The sequence below is a fragment of the Ursus americanus genome, chromosome 2 (genome assembly GCF_024610735.1).
Source record: "Ursus americanus isolate L20-20 chromosome 2, mUrsAme1.1.p, whole genome shotgun sequence".
In the NCBI taxonomy this organism is placed as follows: Eukaryota; Metazoa; Chordata; class Mammalia; order Carnivora; family Ursidae; genus Ursus; species Ursus americanus.
This window is the reverse complement of record NC_142128.1, coordinates 8,082,730-8,105,219: the sequence shown is the minus strand read 5'-3', so window position 1 is coordinate 8,105,219 and position 22,490 is coordinate 8,082,730. Positions and strand designations below refer to the sequence as shown.

At 52.9% G+C, this 22,490-nt stretch overlaps 1 protein-coding gene across 1 annotated transcript in view; it reads right to left on the bottom strand.

Moving 5' to 3' along the window:
• Nucleotides 1-17,774: 17,774 nt before the first annotated feature.
• COL26A1 (collagen type XXVI alpha 1 chain) overlaps nucleotides 17,775-22,490 on the bottom strand; it is a 145,030-nt gene continuing 140,314 nt past the window's right edge. Inside the window, exons 11-13 of the mRNA XM_045773887.2 lie at nucleotides 21,969-22,016; nucleotides 20,053-20,137; nucleotides 17,775-19,282 (exon numbers count right to left, since the gene is read on the bottom strand). Of these exons, the coding sequence (XP_045629843.2) occupies nucleotides 19,122-19,282; nucleotides 20,053-20,137; nucleotides 21,969-22,016 (294 nt within the window). The 3' untranslated portion in view covers nucleotides 17,775-19,121. The remainder of the gene's footprint in view (nucleotides 19,283-20,052; nucleotides 20,138-21,968; nucleotides 22,017-22,490) is intronic.

The following is a 22,490-nucleotide window of genomic DNA, read 5'->3' as shown; positions in this document are numbered from 1 at the left end:
GCTTCAACTTCCAGGGGAAGCCTTAGATGGTGAATTGCATTTGATTTGGGGGTGAACGATAAAGCACATGTGGTCCACCCACTCAGTGGACTGTGATTCAGCCATAAAATGGGGACGGCATCGACACCTGCCGTAACACGCATGAGCCTTGAGAACGTGATGCTTAGTGAGAGAAGCCAGACACGAAGGCCACAGGGCGCGTGATTCCATTTGTACAAAGCGTCCAGAAGAGGCAAATCCAGAGCTAGAAGGCAGATGAGTAGTCTGGGGGGCCAGAGGGTATGGAGGAATTGGGGGTGATGGCTAAAGGATATGGGCGTTTTTTTGGGTGGGGTGCTATGAGGATGTTCCAAAGCTGATTGTCCTGATAGTTGCACCGTGCCGTGAATAGACTAAAAGCCAGAGAATTGTCACTTTCATCAGCTGAATTGTGTGGCATGGGAATTGTATGTCAATGAAATTTGTTTTAAAAAAATTTTTCTCGGGGCGCCTGGGTGGCACAGTCGTTAAGCATCTGCCTTCGGCTCAGGGCGTGATCCCTGCGTTCTGGGATCGAGCCCCACATCAGGCTTCTCCGCTGGGAGCCTGCTTCTTCCTCTCCCACTCCCCCTGCTTGTGCTCCCTCTCTCGCTGGCTGTCTCTCTCTGTCAAATAAATAAATAAAATCTTCAAAAAAAATTTTTTTTCTCGACTGCAGTCAATTTCAGTCACTTTAAGCTCATAGCACAGTAGCGGCTCTCCATCCCCTCCCCCATCCTCGTCAGGCACATATTCCTGGAGCAGCCTGTATGTAAATGGTGGGAGCCAGGGTGGAGGAAAATCCCTAAGACATTCAAAACAACTGCATATTTGGGGAAATTTAGAAAGTGGCCAGCGTGCCCAAAGAAAGGCTCAGAAAAGCTCTGAGAAGACTTTTTAAGTTTACACCTCAGCTTGACCTTCCGCACAGAGATAGCCTCAAAACAAAAAAACAAAACAAAACAAAAAAACCCAAAGACAATAAACAATAATAATTTTTTTAAAACCCAGCAAACCTGGGGGAAGAGGGAGAATAGATTTCCGGAGTTCCCACACGATTAGACGCAGATGTCCAGTTCTCCACAACAACAACAGCAAATCTCAAGGCGTACCCAAGATACAGGGAAGAAAGCCCGATCAGAGGGAAAAAATAATTCGCCGGAAAAGTGTCCTTGAAAATGACCCGATGGCAGATATACCAGACAAAGACTTTAAAACATCTGTCCTAATGATGTGCAAAGAACTAAAGGATGATATGGAGGAAGTCAAGAGAACAACGTGTGAAAAAAATGGCAGTGTTGTAAGGAGATAGAAAACCTAAGGAGACAGAAACCAGAGAGATTCTGAAGCTTAAAAGTCCAACAACTGAAATGAATAATTTACTGAGCGATTCAAAGGAAGACTTGAGCAGAAAGGAGAAAAGAATTAGTGAACCTGAAGATAGGACCATGGAAATTATTGAGGCAGAGGAACGGAAACAACGAAGTTTGAACAAAGTAACCAGAGACCAAGAGACCTACAGGACAGCATCAAAAGGACCAACCTATGTACCGTGGGAATCCCAGAAGGAGAGGAGAGTGAAAGGGGCAGAGAATATTTAAAGAAATAATAGCTAGAAACCTCCCAGATTTGATGAAAGACGTGAATATAAATTTCCAAGTAGTTCCATGAACTTTAAGGAAAATGAACTCAAAGACACCCACACCTAGACACATCCTAGTCAAAATTTCAAAAGGCAAAGGCAAAGAGAATCTTGAAAGAAACAAAAGAGAAGGGAGTCTTCACCCTTGAGGGTTCCTCAATAAGATTATTAGTAGATTTCTCATCAGAAACTTTGAGGCCAGAAGACCATGGGCCAATGTATTCAAAAAGCCAGAAGAATAAAACTATTGACTAAGAACCCTATGTCCGGCAAAACCGTCCTTCACACGTGAGAGAGAAATGAAGACTTTCCCAGATACACAGAAGCTGAGTGAGTTCATGATCTTAAAACCCACTCTACAAGAAATGCTTAAGGGAGTCCTGCAAGGTGAAATCAAAGGCCACTGGACAGTAACTTGAAGGTGTATGGAGAAATAAAGATCTCAGTAATTAAAGGTAGATATGTTGGCGATGATAAAAGCTAGCATTACTGTAGCAATGGTTTGTAACTAACTGTACATGATTTAAGAGACTAATACATTTTGGGGGTGGGGGATGGGTGAAATAGGTGAAGGGTATTAAGAGGACACTTAACCATGAGGCACCTGGGTGGCTCAGTCAGTTGAGCGGCCAACCCTTGATTTTGGCTTGGCTCATGATCTCAGGATTGTGGGATCGAGCCCTATGTCTGGCTCCATGCACACTGGGGAGTCTGCTTGAGATTCTCTCTCTCCTTCTCCCTCTGTCCCTCCCCCTGCTTGCTCTCTCTCTCAAATAAATAAATCTTTTAAAAAAGAATACACTTATTGTGATGAGTACTGAGTAAAGTATAAAATTGTTGAATCACTGTATTGTACCTGAAACTAATATGAAACTAATATGACAGTATGTTAACTACACTGGAATTTAAAAGAGAGAGAGAGGGGCACCTGGGTGACACAGCGGTTAAGCGTCTGCCTTCGGCTCAGGGCGTGATCCCAGCGTTATGGGATCGAGCCCCACATCAGGCTCCTCCACTATGAGCCTACTTCTTCCTCTCCCACTCCCCCTGCTTGTGCTCCCTCTCTCGCTGGCTGTCTCTTATCTCTGTCAAATAAATAAATAAAATCTTAAAAAAAAAACGCATAATCCAACTATATACTGCCTATAAGAGACTCGCTTTTTTTTTTTAAGTTTTATTTAAATTCCAGGCAACATACAGTGTAATGTTAGTTTCAGACGTACAATACAGCGATTCAACAGTTCTATGCATCACCTGGTGCTCGTCACGACAGGTGTGCGCTTTCATCCGCATCACCTGTTTCCCCCGCCCCCCACTCTCCCCTCCGGGAATCATCAGTTCGTAAGAGACTCACTTTAAATCCAAAGACACAAATAGCTGGAAAGTAAAAGGATGGATAAATGTCTTCCATGCAAACAGTAACTGAAAGAGACCAGGCAGGGCTATACTGATACTAGACAAAATAGATTTTAAATAGAAAAAAAGATGTTTCTAATTCAAGAAGTCTTTTTGATTATAGCTACCATAAAAAGAACTTTTTTAAGTTTATGAAAGAGAAGGACATGATGTATTACTAAAAGGCTTGCTACAGCAAGAATATGTAAGTTATAAACATTTATGCACCTAATGACAGACCATCAAAATATATGAAGCAACAACTGGCAGAATTGTAGGAAGAAAGAGACGGTTCTCCAGCGTTCGCTCTTGATTTCAGTACCCCACTTGCGACGGTGGATAGAGCAGCCCCACAGATATAAATAAGGAAACGACATAGCAAGCAGACGAGATCTAACAGGCAAGTACAGAACAATCTACCCCAACCAGAATATGCATTCTTCTCAAGTGCACAGGGGACGTTTTCCAGGACAGACTCTAGGTTAGGCCACAACGTCAGTCTCAGTGGATTGGAAAAGGTGGATCTCATACGAAGTGTCTTCTCTGACCGCAAAGAGATGAAGTGAGAAATCTGTAGCAGAAGGAAAACTGGAACATTCACAAAATTGTGGGAATTAGACAACAGACTTTTAGCCAACCAGTGGATCAAAGAAGAAATCACAAGGGAAATGAGAAAATACTTAGAGACAAAACAAAAACACAACATACCCAAAGTTCAAGGAAGCAGCAAAACCAGGACCCGGGGATACTTATAAACACTTACATTAAAAACACAAGAAAGATCTCAAATCAACAACCTAACTTCACAACTTAAAGAACGATAAAAAGAAAAACAAACTGAACCCACCACTAGCAGAGGGGAAGAAATACTAAAGATTAGAGCAGAGATCAGTAAGATAGAGAAAAGAAAAACAATCGAGAAAATCAATGAAACCAAAAGTCAGTTCTTTGAAAAGGTCACTGAAATCGACAAATATTTAGCTACAGTGACTAAGAAAGAAAGAAGATGCAAATTACTAAAATCAGAAATGAAAGTTGAGGTATTTCTACTCATTCTACAGAAAGACCATAAGAGAGTGCTGTGAACAATGAATTGAATATGAGCGACAAATATGCCAACAAATCGAAGAACTGTTGGTTCACAAGCTCTTAGGGAGCTTCCCGGGTGTGATCTCAAACTGGCCCCGTTTGCAGAGGGCAGGGAGACACCCAAGAAAGAGGCCACTCCAGACTGGCACGTGGCAGGTGTAATAAGCCAAGGAATTTACATACCAGGCCCGTCGTGGGCAGCTGCGAGATGAGTAGGTCTCCACACCTCCCTGCCGCATTTTAAAAGTTTACATAGGGGCGCCTGGGTGGCACAGCGGTTAAGCGTCTGCCTTCGGCTCAGGGCGTGATCCCGGCGTTATGGGATCGAGCCCCACATCAGGCTCCTCCGCTGGGAGCCTGCTTCTTCCTCTCCCACTCCCCCTGCTTGTGTTCCCTCTCTCGCTGGCTGTCTCTATCTCTGTCAGATAAATAAATAAAATCTTTAAAAAAAAAAAAAAGTTTACATAGAGGCCTTAACCGCATTCAGGCACATACATCAGTCTGAAAGCCACGTCATTATCTCAAGGCTCTGTCCTTGGAGCAGCCACTGGGAGCAGAGAAGGCAAGTGGAACCCATAATCCAAGTACGGGGAGGGGATGAGGAGTCTCCGATCGCTGGGCTCCAGCCCACAGGCCAACCAGGGGTCATGTCTTCTGGACGACCTCCCCCAACAATAACCTAGATAAAATGGACAAATTCCTGGAAACACAAAATCTAACGGCACTAAATTGTGACGAAATAGAACATTTCAATAGACGCATAACTAGTAAGGAGATTGAATCTGTAATTAAAAATCTCCCAACAAAGAAAAGCGTGGACCCGATGGCATCACCAGTCAATTCTACCAAACATTTAGAGAAGAATCAATACCGATCCTTCTCAGAGTTTTCCTCAGAGGAAAGGAGGAAAGAAGAGGAAGAGGAGGAAACACTTCCTAACTCACGCTATGAGGCCAGCATCAATCACGCTGTACTAAAGCCAGACAGCGACACCGCAGAGAACAACCCGCAGTGCCCTCTCCACTGTTGCAGGTGGGCTACGGAAATCCACGTACCTCTGATGAGCAAAAATCTCCATCCAAACACTAGCCACCCAGATTTAGCAGCCCGTTAAAAGAATTATAAGCCACGACCAAAGGGGATTTATTCCTGGGATGCAAAGATGTTTCAACATAGCAAAATCAACCCGTATAATATCTCACATTAGCAAAATGAAAAACGAAGAAGCCACATGAACATCTCAATGGATCGCTGGACTGAATTATACCACCAGCCTTCCTGGGTCTCCAGCTTGCAGATGGCAGACTGTGGGACTTCTGGGCCTTCGTGGCTGCGTGAGCCAATTCCTATAATAAATCTCCTCCTCATCTCTATACCTATCTAAATGTCTGTATCTGACCTCTATCTATATGTCCTACTGCCTCTTTTCCCCAGGAGAACCCTAAACGGCACTGATTATCATTTCCCTTAAGAACTCTTGAAAATTTCCTGGTTCTTTGTATGTTGAGTTACCTTGGATTTTTATTCTGGAATTCTGAGTATTATGTTATGCAACTCTGGGTCCTATTAAAATCTTCTGATAAAAGTTGTTTAAAAAAAAAAAAGGACATCAGTGTGGCTAGTTTCAGAGCCCAAGTGGTGGTTCGCCTCCTTTGAGCTATGATTCTAAAGCAAGCTCCAGTTTAAAAACTTTTGCAATGTTATTTGAGCCACCACATGTGTGCACTACCCAGAGGCGAGGTTGGGATCTTGTAATGGTCTACACTAGGGGTTGGCGAACTACAGCCTGCAAACCCAATCCAACCTGTGGGTCGTTTTTGTAATGGCCTGTGCGATAACACTGGTTTTTATATCTGTATGAGAGAGAGAGAGAGGTGGGAGGAAAGAAGGAAGGAAGGATGGATGGACTATGTGACAGAGAGCATATGTTACCCACAAAGCCTAAAATATTTACTATCTGGCCTTTTACAGAGGAAGTTTTCTGATCTCCGTTCTCAAAGCCTTTGCTAGGCTGTTTCAGGTTAGTTCCACACACACACAGCTCAAGCCTTGGGACTTTGTGCACACATTTAAGGAATCCTTTTTCCCAGCTCCATCCTCTCCATGACTCCCCCGACCCCCCACTGTCCCAATCTCCAAGACCCCCTTTCCTGGTTCTCTCACTAGAAAGCCAGGGTCTGAGTCTTTCTGTGCTATCGGGCACTCCCTACAAATGGGTCCATCTCAGCGAGAAGGGGCAACAGAAAAAAGAGGACTGTGGGGGTTCCTTGCCCTCTTCAAATGACGGGAGCCACTCTGACCAGAGAGAAATGTTTCAGGTGCCTGTGGGATAGCGGATGCCATCATGAATGGAGTTTGAAGCCTCAGGACAGGGACAGTTAAAAGTGTAAAAAAAAAGGGGGGGGCTTTCCTGCCACGTTCTCAGTCCTGCAAAATACCCCATTCTTGATTCTCTTGGTCAGAAAGACAGGTTTTTTGGGTTTTTTGTTTGTTTGTTTTTTTCTTAGAGCCTCTTCTGTTTCCACTCTCTTCACAACTCCAGGATTTGAGCCGCGCCAGAGTTTCACGGGGTGACGTGGGGGAAAACCAACCAACCAACCGAGAACTCACAGTTATTTCCATCCTTGATTTCCCTCCGCAATCCACTTTCTCTGATTGGCTTTTCAGTGTCCTCAGATAGTTGCTGTATGTGTTCTGTCCAGGAATTTTAATTGTCATCAGTGGGAGAGGTAGGAAGGAATGCGCTTACACTGTCTTTGTGGGATCCAGAAGTCCGACGGTTGGGTTCTGTATCGTGATCTTGCTAAGCACGCATTAACTCTAACAGGTTGCTTACACATTTTAAAAACTTCTGAATGCAAAATAATTTCATCTGTGAATAATGGCAATTTACTTCCTCCAATCTCTATAGCATTCTCTCGCCTGAGGTTGGCAAACTTTTTCTGTAGAGGCCAGATATTACTTATTTTAGGCTTTGCAGGCCATATGGTTTCTGTTGCAACTACTCAGCTCTTCAACTGTAGTGTGAAAGCAGCTATAGACAATATATAAATGAATGGGCATGGCTGTGTTCCAATAAAATTTTCTGTACACAAACAGGTGGGGCGCAGCACTTCCGGAATGACAGAGTAAGGACTTCCAAAAATATTCTCCTTTGTAAAAGCAATAAGCATGTTGGCAAAAATTGTCAGAATTAACTTTTTCATGACTTGAGAAATTAACCAAAGGCTTGCAACAATAGGGGGAGTGTTTATTTTTTAATTAATTATTTTTTAAAAGATTTTTTTTATTTATCTTTAGAGAGAGAACATGCACAGGGGCAGTGGTGGAGGCAGAAGAAGAGAGGGTCCCAAGCAGACTCCACTCTGGGCACAAAGCCCCACACTGGGCTCGATCCCACTACCCTGAGATCGTGACCCAAGCTGAAACCAAGAGTCAGCAGTTTAACCGACTGTGCCACCCAGGTGCCCTGGAAGTGTTTATTTTTTTAAAAAAAATATGGCTGAATCTCAGAACAGCAAGCTTTGTGAAGTTTTAACCTGCCCTATTTCCATTTCCTTCTCCCTACCTCCACTGTGGGCTTGAAAAATGATAGTCTCACAGCTATGGTGGCCAAGACAGCCAGCAGCCCTGCAGCCACTAGAAGGTAAGGAACAGGTCTGGAGCTTCCAAAAAAGCTGCATACCCAGGTTATTGTCACTATCTGACCTGTCTGGCAATTCCCTGAAAAGCTGCATTCCCTGCATTGTCTTTATTTGACCTGCCTTAAAGATTGCTCTGTGTGAACAGCTCTAGCTCCAGAGCATTTGCCAAAAATAATTAGGTGCAACTGTTTAACACTGTAGCTGCCTGAAGTGGCAATATCAGTTGGGGTTAAAGAGAGGATAAATAAAAACTGGAGAATGACATGTCCGTAGAGAACTTTGAAAGGCTCCAACATGTCCCTGGGACTCTAGAAGGCCATGCATACGGGCATAGCTGTGCACACGCCAGGAAAGACCTGTGAAAGCTTGAAAGTCTCATCCCTGGCTGACCTCGAGGCTCTGCACAAACAGGAAGTGAAGGCTAGGACAGAGTTGTCAGTTGCTTGTTAGAGCACTGAAGGCATGCCCCAACACAAAGACAGAGCCCCTCAACAAGGGCTGGAAGACTTACTGATTTAAGGGATTTAAGGAAATCTCTAGCCAATGAGTAGCTGACCACTAAGCTAACTGCACAGGAATTTCAGTGGCTAAACACAGCAAAGAACAGGCAAGTTACTAAAGAAGCCAACAGCAGCAAGAACAAGAACAAATCACAGTAACAACAACCCCTCAGGAAGTGGAGATCTGATTCCAGATTTGCGACATCATAGTAAATGCCCAGTTTTCAACAAAAATTCATGAGCCATGCAAAGAAACAAGAAAGTATGGCCCAGTTACAGGACACTGTCCCCAGGGGAGCCCAAACACCAGACTTACCAGACAAAGACTTTAAATACACTATTATAAACATGTGCAAAAGAAATTAAAAGAACAACACTAATAACCAAACAGACATTGATAGAACACACAGCGACATCCTGGGCACATTGCTGGCGAGGCTTGACCGATCAGACCTGCAGGGACAGCCTGTGCAGAGCAGTCTCTGAGCACTTTCCTCACCAGAAGCTTCCTGATTCCAGCTGCATCTGTGGCTGTCTTGCTGTCTGTTTATTTTCTCTGTCCAGCTCTCCCATGTTCCTGATGATTCAGAGCTCTTCAAGATTCTCCCAGTGAATTCTTTCTCCGCTTGAGCCAGCCAACCAGAGTGGGTTTTGAATGCCCGCAGTTAAGAACCTCAACTGATATACTGTTTTCTTTTTGTTTTTTTTAAGATTTTAAGTAATCTCTACACCCAACGTGGGGCTCAAACCCACCACCCAAGATCAGAGTCACGTGCTCTACCGACTAACCCAGCCAGATATACCATTTTCCACTTATCATTACATCTTAGACATATTTTCATGCCATTAAATACTTTTCAAACTATTAGTCTAATAGGTGCCCAATATTTCATATTTATGTGCTGTAATTTATTTAGCCATACCCTAGAGCTTGAGTGAATCACAAGTTTATGTGAAGTACTTACAATAAATATTATTGGATTCACATTTTAGCTTCAATCTTGACCATCTCCTTCAAATGTGTTAGAAGTAGGAGTTCCAGGTTAATGGTATGAACATTTTTAAAGCTCTGTAGGATAAAGCCAGTTTTTCCCTAGAAATTTTATACCAATTTGTCCCCTCACACTTGTACCCTCATGGTTTAAAAAGCTCAACTTCACTCTACTCAATAAGATTGAGTATTACGATTTTAAACAATTTTTATAACCCGATGGTGAAAGTCTTGTTGGTGTTTTAACAAGCATTTCTTTAATTACTAGTGAAGCTCAGTATTTTAAAATATGTCATATCTGTGTTTCCTTTTGTACATTTCTCATTGACTATTTTTCTACCGGAATGTTCATTTTATTGATTTGTTATTGCTTTTTATATATTAGAGGTGTTAACCCTTTGTCATATTTGTTGCAACTGTTATCCTTGTTTATAGTTCCCCGATAAATTTAATTAAAAGGCCTTTAAAAAACATAAAGATATTTAAATTTTTATGTATTAAATTTTATCTTATTCTTTGTTTTTTTTCTCCCATTGAAGGACTTTTATGTTTAGAAGGACTTTACTCACCCAGAGATCAAATATTTGGCTACAGTTTCTTCACGTTTTTAATGATTTCCTTTTTTATTTTCATTCTTTGAAGCCTCTGGAATTCATATTGGAGTATGGTGTGAAAGAAGGAGCTAATTTTATTTCTTTCTGAATAGCTAAGCAAATGGCCCGGCATCATTTATTGAATAACCCGTTCTTCCCCCACAGATTTGCAATGCCACCTCAGTAAGCTGAGATGCGGTGATCACCATGGCAACGGGGCTGCGTTAAAAGCATTTGTTCTCACAAAGTGGAGTGCTGGTGCCCAGCGGGGCTCAGCCTGGCCTCCCTGCACGTCTTCCCTAATTAAGATGCACCTTTTGGTTTTGACTCTTCAAAAAAACTCTCCCTTTATAAACCACCATACTGAAGGAAAATTAAGGCCAAGGCCCTGGGCGCCCCATCTGTGAAGAGCCAGGCCTGCCAGAATGGTGGGAGCAGGGAGGCAGCGAGGTGAGAAAGTGGACAGTGACTTGGTCCTGCTATGTCCTGAGAACCTAGAGGGACATCATCAAGGCCCTTGGACAGCTGGAGGCTGGGGACGGGATGGCATGTTCGAGAACGCAGCACTCACGTGACACTAAGCAGAGACCGCACTGTTGGTCCAGCCACAGCTGCTGCCACTGACAGGCAGTCAGCCATGCTTCCGTGTCTGCGGGGCTTCCAGGGGTCCCTAGGGTCCTCCTTCCTTATCAGGTATCCGTGTCCAGCCTGGGGGGACGAGACCTCAGCCCGGGCTCGTTTGCCAAGCAGGAGGGGGAGGCCTACCTCTGGGGAGGCCCTGGGGAGCCCGTGCACTGGTGGCGTGGCGGGGGGGGGGCCTCCAGCCTTAGGCACCCACCACCCTCTTTCTCCCTGATGACCCGGGTATGAGATCTGCCAGAGCCCCGGTCCAGGTGTCTTTCCTCGTGCCCTGCCTGCCCATCTCAGCCACTGATAGAGCAGTCTGGGGGTAGGTCAGTGAAGAACCAGGTCTGCCCACCCATCCCCCAGCTCCTGGCAACGCGCCCCTCCTCTCCGTTGCCACCATTCAGGCCTCATACCCTTCAGCCCGAGGGCTCCTTCCATACAAGTGTCCAACTGAGTCTCTCCCCTGCTGGAAACTTCCGTGGCTGCCCACTACCATCAGGATCAAATCTTCGCCTTTCCTAATCTGACCTTGTCTTCCCCCCCTCCCCCATCTGCCCCCAGCCCCTTTCTAGAAACTTCCCTGTGCTTCTCACACTTCCCTTCTCACTCTGATGGGCCTTTGCACATGCTGCCCCCTCCTCTCCCTGGCTCTTACTCAGTCTTTCAGGTGCCTCAGCTGTGTCACCTCCTTGAGAAGATGCTCCTCCCTCCAGGTGGGCTGGGTGCTCCTCGCTGGGGTCCCCTGCTGCCCTCACCACTCTCCTTGCTTTCCACACTCTAGAAGGCAGGGACTGGCCTGCTCCATCATGTGGACTGACCTATCAATGGGACTGGGCCGGGGGGTGGGATGGGGCCAGCATGGGGGTATCCTCCGCCCCTGCTCAGGGTGCGAGGGTGAGCCATGGCTTTTCCCGGTTACCTGGCCCTTAATGAGGCCACGTCTCTCCCCAGGGATAGATGAAGACGGGCTGCCCGCTTCCAGGCTAGGGACTGCTGCATTCCCAGCACCCCATGGGGAGCCAGACCCAGGCAGGGCCCAGGAGCATTCACAACTGCAAGTTAGTAAGTGGGAGGGGAGGCGGCTATGGACAGGCTGCAGCTGACCCCTTGGAGGGAAAATTTTAGGCTGCAGCCATGCCTGCTCCTGCCGGGACTCCTGGGGAGGGGGCAATGTTCAGCAGAAACCATTGGGCAACAGAGCCCAATCCCCACAGTGTCCTCGTAGGAGGCCAGAGAGGGCTTGGGCCCCTCAACAGCACACAAGAAGCTAGGAGCCGTGTCAGAACTCGGGATTCCAGGGTTCCTTCTGTTCTGAGCCGCACAGGCAAGCTCTAGATGAAGGGGGGGCCTCTTGGCAGCCATCACCCCACGCCCCAGAGTCCTCAGCAGCTGACAAGGCTCTTTCCCAGAATGATCCCCTGCAGAAAAAGACTTCAGGGGCGCCTGGGTGGCTTAGTCGGTTAAGTGTCTGCCGTCGGCTCAGGTCATGATCTCAGGGTCCTGGGATCGAGCCCCATGTTAGGCTCCCTGCTCAGGGGGCAGTTTGCTTCTCCCTCTCCCTCTGCCCCTTCGCCATTCGTGCTCTCTCTCTCTCTCTCTCAAATAATAAATAAAATCTTAAAAACAAAAAACGAAAGACTTCAAATCAGGGAGCATCCTTTGGGTGTGGGCCCTGACACCTACGATCAGAGCTTCCCATCTTTGCTGTGGTTGCGTTTCAGGTGGGCTCAGGCGGTGACTTGGAAGCTTCCAGAGCAACACTGGGACAGCCAGAGACCCCAGGTAAGGCATGGCCACCAGGGGCAGCCCTGGTCATTTACCCTGAGGGCTGTACCAATATCAGCCTGTTCTCTGTGAGCCAGGGCTTGAGAGACCAGGAGCCCTGCCCCAGGTGAGGGCAGGACAGCTCCCCTTGGGCGGGAACCAGGCCTGACGGTTGGCATTCTAGAGCCTCCACGGGGGCCTGGTATCCCTGGGGTCTTGCGGTGTCAGGAATCTTGTAAAGAGAGAGGACAGTGCTGTGGGGAGGGGGGAGAGGTTCTATCCCCCAACTCCAGCGGAATCCTCGAAGATCAAGCCTCAGGGTTTGGTGGAGATTTCCGGAATGTGCCAATCCTACAGAAAGGGTTGCAGAGCGGCCAGGGACCTTACAGGTTATGGTCGTCGTTAAGAGGGCGGGCTCCTGTGTAGCCCTCAAGAGAACTGAAGCCCAGACAGATCCACAGCTTGGACGAGCTGGAAATCATGACGCCCAGCAAGGAGCCAGAAGCAAAAGGTCACGTAGTGTAGGATTGCGGGAGGCGAAATGTCCAGAATGGGCAAGTTCATAGACAGACAGCAGGTCTGTGGTTGTCTAGGGGTGGGAGGAATGGGGGCACTGAGGCACAGCTCGAGTGTATAGGGTTTCTTTCGGGGGTGATGAAAATGTCCTAAAATCGATCGCACAACTCGGAATACGCCAAAAGCCACTGAATTATACACGTGAAACGGGCGAATTGAATGGTATGTGAATTATAGCTCAATAATAATTTTAAAAAGCTCCGTTACGAAAAAGGGAGTGTAGGCTGCAGGGTCAGACGGCCTGGGTTCAAATCCTGGCCCCAACCACTTCCGAACTGGGCAACCATGGGCAAGTCACTTAACCTCCTGCCTGAATTTGCTCCCCTGCAAAATGAAGGGGACGAAGCACTTGTTTTGTCGGGTTGGCGTGAGTCAGTCCGTGTGACTTTCGGGGAAGCACCTGACACCTGGTAGGCGTTCAGCCCTTTGTTTGATGTGGTGGAAGACGGAAGTCCCGAGAGGTTAAATGACGTGCCCAAGGTCACTGTCGTAACAGTGACTCTATGTCCCAAGTCCTTATCCCTGGAACCCCTACATGTGACCTTATTTGGGAAAAAGGTCTTCGAGGTTATAATTACGGTAAGGGTCTTGAGGCTCGGAGACCGGATTACCCAGATGGGCCCCACATCCAATGACAAGTCCCTGTAAGAGACCCAAAGGACAAGACGGACATAGGGGAGGAGGCCATGTGAGGACGGGACAGTCACCAGCCGGAGGGACGCCCAGAGCCACTAGAAGCTGGAAAGGAGAAGGAATGGATTCCCCCCCACAGCCTGCCGCGGGAGCACAGCCCTGCCGACACCTTGATTTGGGCCTCTAGCCTCCAGAACTGTGACAGCATACATTTCAGGCCGTCTATTACAGCAGCCCCAGGAGCTTGAACTGTGACCCAGCCCTTAGTGTCAGAGCAAGGACACGCGACTCCGCTTACCACTTGGGACCCCTTGGTTGCATTTATCGGTGGATAAACAGCTTCGATCCCAGATGCCATGAGGGCAGCTTCTTGATCCTCCTTTACAGACGAGCACATGAGACCCCATCGTCCCCTCGTCCATGCCACACACCCACCCACAGGAGGGAGGCGGGCCTGGAACATGGGAGCCCCGCTGTCTCCTTCGGGGCACACCGGCTCATTAGATTTACTAGCCCCTGCCTGAGAAAGTATTTAATTTGCCTTTTACAATGCTCCAATTGCAAGTTAATTAACTGGCAATTGAAAGTTATAGGTGACATTAGAATTTATTAATAACATTGGAAATAAATCTCCCTGGAATTCAAGTAATTGAAAATCTCATGAAATTCTCTTTTTTTTTTTTATCATCCATAAAACAGGCCTGGGAGAGAGGTGTTCCAGAACCCTCAGGGGTGGGTGGGATTGCAGGTGTGGGATAATTGGGTGGGAGGGGGCTGCTCTTCTGACTTGGGCCCATCTCGGATGCCCGCCTGCCTCCTTGTGCACCACCTCGGTCACTGCCTCCTAGGGCCTGGGAAGGAGTCATCCTCCCTTTGGGAACGTCCTGTGACTCACGGCAGTGATCAGAGCAGGGCACTGGGAACGCGGATGTGACCCTGCTCACAAGAAATCATAGCCCAGCGGGGCAGACCGAGCTGCGAGGCCTGCGGCTGGGGCCCAGGGCCAGAGTCAAGCAGGTCCTGTCCATCTGGCAGGAGAACAGCCCCTTGAGGAGTGGGCCTCCCAGTGCATGCTGGGAAGGGAGATGCTGAGAGGTGGCCCCTGAGCTCTGGGGGCGTACTCAGGGCCCCAGAGCCCCTAGGGTCAAGCGAGTGTCTGATTAACTTTAACATTAACTGATTAACAGCCACACCCTGATTCCCTCTGGGTCCTGGGAAACAAGTGGTACCATGTTCTCTTGGGTTCTAATCCCCAGGGTGTGGGACAGGAAATGTGGGGTTCTACTGGAATGCCGCAGAGGAACCCCAGCCTGGACAGACCAAGGTTTCGGACCCACTTCCGAGATTTGGACCAAGGCCATCCAGCCCCTCCAGTGGGAGCTCCCGTCTCAAGGTAGCATGTCAGCTGCGAATTTCTGCCTGAGACATCAGGGGTCCCCAGGCAGAGGCAAAGTGCACCCCCTCACCCCTCGCTGCACCATCAGCTTCTCATTGTCATGTCAAGAACAACATTAAAAATATTTTACAAGCATATAGCATGGCAGCCATCCATCAGACCCTGCTCTTGGTACTGGAACGGAGTCCTGGATTCCGAGGGGTGGGGACGGTCTACGAGAGGGGCCGGGATGATGGGGGGCAAGTGAGTCAGTGCAGGGGTGGGAACCACTGAAGGTCAGCCCAGCCTGAGTCCCTCCACACTGTGGCCACCACGTTGGGGCCCTTGCCAGACGTTACCATGTGACCAAGGGGTCCTAACTTTCTGCTTTGGCTTGTGGCCGACTGGGGTAGAATAAGTAGGGGTCCCTGGCCGTGGGCCCCACACCTGCCCTGCCCAGGAGACCGGCAGGGGCCCCGCCCACAGAGAGGGGAGTCCTGAGTCAGGGCCCTGCCTCAGCCTGAACTCTTTCAGCGCTTTGTTCCCGCTCAGGTGGGCGAAGGCACAAGAAGAGGATCCCACAAACCAGTCGGGGCGGTCACAGGCCAGGTCCCCGGGGACAACAGAGACCATGGCTGCTCAGGACCCAGGGGCGGGGGCCTGGAAGGGAAGGTGTTAGGAAAATGCTGTTGCCCGCTGCGCTCTCCCCAAACACCTGTATACCCACTAGAACGTGTGCACACTCCCACGTGCGTGTGCACACACATGTGCACATACACGCGTACGTGCGTACTCGAGCACAGGCGCACGCATGTTGTGCCCGTGAGTACATTCGCATGCGTGCACACGCTCGTGCACACACACGTGCCAGGGGCTGGAGCCTGTCGGTGTTTGTAAGAAACGCCGGGTTTGATCTAGACACAGGAGAGAGGCATGTGCAGGAAGGAGGGCCCGGAGGGTGGAGAGCAGAGCAGACTCGGAGCCCCAGGGGTTGGGGTGAGGTGAGGTGAGGGGGTGGGCCTGTGCTAATGCTCCCTCATTAACCCTCTGGGTGGCCCGCAGGGGTGGGAGCTCGCTTCCCTCCCCCTTCTCCTGCCCCGGCTTGTGCTCCTGAGCCCCTCCCCCGGGGGGCTGGGGGGCGAGGGGCGGTCGCAGGTCCTGGAGGCCCTGCAGTGGCATCCCGGCTGGGGCTCTGGGTGGCTTGCTTCTCCATTCTGAGTCACCACCGGGACCTATAAGCCGAGTGTAGGGGAGCAGGCAGGAGTTTCCACCCGTGAGCGCGAAAACACTCATGATACGAGACAGAAGCCCGGCTGGTCTCGTCGGGCTGCACGAGTCAGAGGACGGGATGCGTGAGGCTTTTGTTCAAAGCCGAGAGCTGGCAGCGGAGAGCCATGCCGCCCCTGGGGCAGCTCAACTTCTCTGGCACTTCGCGGACCGTCCACGGAAAGGGGAAGGTGGCTCTGACCGGAAGGGAGGGGACATACACCACGTTTGGCGCAGTGCCTGGCTCATTCTTATGAAGGACCAGCTCGTAACCACCTCGCCCGGGAGACTCCGTCCCACAGCCCTGGCCCTTGGGGACTGGGACCTCCCACCTGCTGCCTCGGCCCAGCCCCGTCTGACACACCGCAGACTTGGCCTGTCCACCCTGCTGGTGGGGGCCTCCCACCAGAAGCTGCTTCCCTCGCGCACTCCCTTCCACTCCCTTCCACTCCCTGCGGCCTGGGAGCGCCTGGGCATCTGGTCCTGCCCCCATGCTGGGGGCTCGCTCCAGACTCTGCTACCCCCCCACGCCAAGGCCTGCCCCGGACGGTTCCATGATCCAGGGCCAGGGTACAAACAAACGCATCCCATGAATCTAAACATTGAAAAGTTACATGTTGAGTTAGCCAACTTAAATAAAATACGCTCTATGCTCCTGCTTTGACAAATACCCTCTACGTGGACTGGGAAGGCCGGGTTGCCTTCAGAATTCTGGCCTCTCAGGGCTCTGCCCTAGAAGGGGATGGCTGGGGAGAGCCAGGCTCCGGTCCCCGGAAGCCCCCCCCCCCAGCTGCTGTCCTGCATCGAGGGGCCTTAGATGCTCATGTGGACCCCCACCCTGCGCGTCCACACTCAGTCCACACCGGCCAAAAGCGACAGCCCCCTGGTCTAAGGATGCAGATGTCAGCGGGAAGTGGCCCGCCCTTGAGACGTGCGGGGCAGAGGCCACGCAGAGCCCGAGCTGAGGGCTGTGGGCAGCACATTTCCGTGTCCCGGGCAGGTAGTCTCACACGGCTGCTCCGCCGCGGGTCTGGGAGCAGGGGACGCCTTCTGATCTGCTCCCTGAGCCGTGGCTGGCTCAGCTTGTCAGATGGCATTCAGTCCTGTGCAGCCCTGGCTGAGGCTTCCCCCAACAACGGGGAGGCTCTGGGCAAGGGGGGAGGGGGCTCCAGTGAGCTGAGAGGTGGCCTGGAGAAAGAGAAAGGGGCTCAGCCCTCCAGGGGGGCACTCACGGCCCTGCCTGGCCCTGCACCTGTCGCGTACACTCTCAGCACAAGGGGTCACCAATGAGCCGCCCTCCTCAGCCCCTCCAAGCCTTTGCCGAGGCCGGTCCCCCTGCCTCCAGTACCCCTTCCGACTTAGCCGACTCCCACCGACCCCCGAAGACCCTTTTCTCCTCCGTGGCCCCTCCCCTGGCCCCGACAGATTAGCTGCCCCCCCCACCTCCCCGTTGTGCTGCTGTGGCCTGCAGCCGTGGCCCGTGCCATGTGTGTGGCACTGGCCAGGATGCCTGTCCTCACATCCGGCCACACCGTCCCCAGATGTGTCTCCCAGGGCCGGCCTCCCTCAGCACCTGCGTCTTCATGGCTGGGAGCCAGGCTCGCCAGGCTCCCCGCCAGCTGCCGCCACAGGACACGGGAGCCCCAGTGAGGAGAGCACCTTTATTGTCAGAGCTTACAGACTTCCCGCCCGCCTCTGACGGCCGCCCCTCGGCCCCCAGGCCGGTCCTGCCTCACGCGGGGCAGGGGGAGGTTACCGGGGCCTGTGAGGCCCAGGCCACAACCTCCCGGGAGCACAAAGGACGCTGGGGACAGATGGCTCCTGCCCTGAGGGGAGACACGACCCAGGGTGGCACCAAAACCCCCGAGTCTGCTGTCGAGACTGGGTCCTGGCCCAGCGAGAGAGGGGCACCAGGGCCGGGCCGGGGCACAGGGACCCACGGCCTGAGGGGCCTTGCGGGCTGTGGTCTGAGCTGCTAGGGGTCCCCGGCCCTGGACGTCTGCTGTGGAGCCTGCCTGGGCCCACGGCCCTGAGGGGGCAGCATCTCTCCTGACGGGGCCTGGGACTCGGGCAGCTGTCCTGTCTCTAGTTGGTCAAGGGGTCATGGGACTCGCCGTGTGATGCAGAAATGGCCAACCCTAGAGATTCCCCGAGAGGGCAGAGCTGCCAACATTAAATACGCCCTCCTCGGGGCTCAGGGCCAGGAGGGCCCTGCAGGGCCGGCTGGGTTCAGAGACTGGGAGGCGGGGGGGGGGGGGCGATGCCGGTTTGGTTGGAAGGGCCTGCACCCCAGTGCTCCTCTCTCACTGTCCCCAAGTCCGTGGGACTGTCCCAGGTTTATTCAGGGTCTCTCTGGTGCTGCTAGACCCTGGAGCAGACCCCAAGCCCGGGGATGGGAGTTGAGGAAGGAGGCCCAGGACCCTGCCTTCCTTCCCTGCTGGCCGGTCCAGCCTCCCCCTAGCCCTGTGCCCACCCTGAGTTTCTCTGTGAAGACAGGAAGCTGGCAGGGTCAAGGGTGAAGGAACCAGGAGGCCTGGGTTCAAATCCTGCCCCAGCTGGTCCTGGTCCCGTGGCCTCGGCAGATTATTTACACTCGCCGGACCTTCGTCCTCCCGTGGAAAGTGGGGATAACAAGCCTACCTCCTAAGGGTTAAATGAGACGATGCAGGGCAAGCTCCTTGGACAGGCCCAGACTCAGTAAATGATGAGTATTAGGATTATTCTCATGCCCCGCCCAGCCCACCCAGATCCCGTCTCCTACAGAAAGTGAGGGTGGGGAGGGCAGGGACCAGGAAAGGGCCCTGCCAAGGGTGCTGGGGCCCTCTGGATCCTGCTTCTGCAGCTGCCATCTGTCCCCAAGTTCCCCAGGCCCTGGGAGCCAGTGTCCCTCACGGTCGTCAGTGCCCGGAGCCCAGGTCCCCGTGGGGTGTCTTCAAAAGTCAGCGGCAACACAGGCCCCGGGGCCGGGTCTCTGGCAGGGCTGGGGCTTGTCCTGGAGAGCAGGCCTCTTACGTGCCGCCGCTGGCCCGGCCGGCGCTCCTCTGCCCAGGGTCAGGGCCGAGCAGGGCAGCGAGGGCGCCGTCGGGCGGGGAGCCACCTCGCTTCATCTTCAGGCTGGCTCTCAGGGCAGCGTCTTGGCCAGAGCCCCCCTCGGGGGAGGCCAGGGGATCTGGAAGGACAGCAGGCGGGTGGGCTCACGCAGGGCCTCGGGAGCACTCGAAGGCCCCCTTTGCTTTGGGTGCCCAGCCAGCAAGGGAAGCTGGGTGCCCAGCGAGGACAGGGCAAGGCAGCAAGCAGGCTCCCTAGTCACACAAGCACCCATCACTCACGCGTTCGCCCGCTCCCCCTGCAACCGGGGCTGACCGGGGCTGGGCTCCGGGCCCTGCAGGGCTGCCTATCCCCACCTTGCCACAAGGGCCTCCTAGCATGCCAGGGAGAGACACGGAAAGCCCACCCCATCAGGGAGCGCAAGGCTCTGCAGAGCGCCGTGGGGTGAGAGGAGGGTGCCTTCACAGAGGAAGAGACCCTGGAGCAGGTCCTGACGTGGGAGCTGGTGGTCAGCCGGCAGAGGACTGGCTGGAGCAAAGGCAGGGAGGTGGGGGGTGGGGGAGGTCCTGGGAAGACTAGGTGGTGGCTCCAAGTCACTGGGCACCAGGCCATGCCGGGCAGGGGCTTGGGACTTGATGTGCCTGGACATCGGTCACGGGCAGTAGGGAGCCACAGAGGGTTCTTGAGCAGGGGAGGCACAGAGTAGGGTCTGCCTGGGGCTTGGGGAAGACCATCTGGCAGCCAAGTGGGGGTGTCATCAAGGCAGGCAGACCAGCGGGAGTGGCAGCTGCCCTGAGGGCAGCAGGGAGTGGGGAGGCGGGGGCGGACGGGATTCCCCATGCCACAGCCAGCTGCAGGTCCGGCTGGCCCCAGGCCCTGGTCACAACTCACCATGGATCCCAATCATGTGCTCCAGGATGAGGACTCTCTCTGCCAGGATCTTCAGGGCCTCCCGCAGCTGCTGCACCCCCTCACCCTGGCGGGGAGGAAGCAGCCAGAGTCAGGGCCGGCCACAGAGATAGGGCTCACTTCGGTGCCCATGTCGTCCCAGCCCTCCCTGCTCCCGCCTCCTCCCCCTTGTCCCCATCCTCAGCACAACAGCCATTGCAGGTTGGATATCCACGTGCCAGGCCTGGGGTTTGAACTCTTGTGGGCAGACAAGGAAAACTGCAGCACAGAGAGGGTAACCAGGATCCTGTGGCCACACAGCCTGGCCTCACACCCAGACCCGTCTCCCTCGTGCCTTGGTTTTTCCTGCTCCCGTGGCTGCCTGGCTGCTTCCCCTGGGCGCCCTTCTTTCCAGAAAAGACCCTGCCAAGGGCAGAGCACCTAGCACAGGTGGGGGTGTTTCGCTGGTCCCCTGAGAGCTCTCCAGGTGTGGCCACCCCAGCAAGAGAGAGAGAAGGAGAGCCACTGTTTCTGGTGCGTCGGCACGAGTGCAGGGTGATGACTGGCCGACATTTCTAGAGGCCCGGCCTACACACGGGCAGAGGACCCTGTGCACCGAGACACATCTCTGAGCTGATTTATTGAGAAGACAGGTGTCAAGGCCACTTGGAAAAGGAAAGCGATGGTGAGGGGCTCAGGCCCCACCCTGAAGTCAGTTCCAGAACGGTGCCTCTTGCTGGCATGACATGACAGCTCTGTCCCGATGTTCAGATCGGTCTAGTTTAAACCAACACAAAAGGATGGGGCGCCTGGCTGGCTCTGACGGTGAAGCGTCCGACTCTTGATCTCAGATCAGGTCTTGATCTTGGGGTCCTGAGTTCAAGCCCTGAGCTGGACTCCACGCTAGGCAAGGAGCCAACTTAAAAGCAAAATAAAAAAATGAAAGGAAAGCAAAAAGCGTCCTGTAGGTTAAGGAGAGAGGTCTTCCCCCCAAGGAACCAAAGGCCACGAGAAGCCACACTGGGGGCAGCGTCTGGGACGGGGTTCCAGGGCCCCAGCTAAGCCCCATGCCCTTGAGCCACGGACGCTCGCTTACGGAAGGTAATGGGTGAAGTTGTAAGTACTTCTCCGTCCCCCTTGCAAGTGACCTGCGAATCTGTGCCCACGCCTTGTACCCACATCTTCCTCCCACTGCCTCCTGTGCCCCCAGCAGCTGCTGTGGCTCCAGCCTGCCCCCTCCATCCCAGCCCACCTCCCCAGTCACCCGCAGGCTGGCCCACTAGGGAACGCTAGATGCCCACTGAGCTGGCTGCTCCCCGAGCTCTGACACACCCAGGGGATTCTTGCTCTCAGCCTGTAAGGTCTCCCCGGCCGGCCCCACTGCCCTCACCTCATTTATCCGTCACCCCAGTCTCCAGCACCCCTCCTCCTCCCAGAAGACAGCGGGTCTTCATGGTCATGTCTATTCATCTGTGACCCCTCCCCACACCATCGTGCCCCGGCCGCTGCCTGCTCCCATCCTCACTCCCCCGCCACCCCCCTCCCACATCCACCAGGCCTCTGTCCACCTGCCCGCGTATCCTTCAGTCCACCAGCGCCGCGACCCTGGGGCTCCTCCACGCACCATGCACCGCGCATGGGGGATTCCTGCCCCTGGAGAGGGACTCCGCAGCCTGCAGCCTCCTTAAATAAGGGGTTCTCCCCAGCAGGGTCCCCCCTGGCCTCTGGCCCCGGGCCGGTCCCCCAACTGCACGCTATGCTGCAATCATTACGTCACTCACTGGGCTCCCCCGCCGGGCGGGACCCCCTTCACCCCATGTGGGGCTGAGGGGCGTCAGTACAGAGCTGCCAGGCACCCGCCCTCCCACCGGGACGCAGCCAACGAGCAGGAGGGGAGCACGGACCCCAGGACCAGTTACCTCTGCAGCCGCTTTGTCCTCCTCTTGCCCCTTCCCGCCGGGCTCGCCCTGGGAGGAAAACCACGCAGTCAACAACCGGCGTGGGGGGGGCAGTGGGGGGAGTGGGGCGCCTCTACCCTCCCCAGCTTCTCGCGCAGACCGTGGGGGCCAGCAGCAAGTCAGGGCAGGCAGAGCCTGGGGGCAGGGGAGCGCCCAAGGCCCCGGGCATCCCTGCGCGGCCCAGCATGGCTGGGCTTAGGGGCTTCAGTGTGCTCCAGGTTTGAAACCCCACGAGCTCAGGTCTCAGCTCTGCCAGGGATCGAGTCCCTGCTTCTCTCTGCTTCCGCCTCTAAAAGGAGGCCAGTAATGTCGGCCTCACAATAACACCCACATGGTATGCTATGTGACCTTGAGCAGGCTACTTGACCTCTCTGCGCCTCAGTGTTCTCATCTGTAAAATGGGGTAACACTGCCTACCTCCCAGGCGTATTAGGATTAAATAAATCAATGCTGATAATGACCTTTGATTGGAGCCTGGTGCCG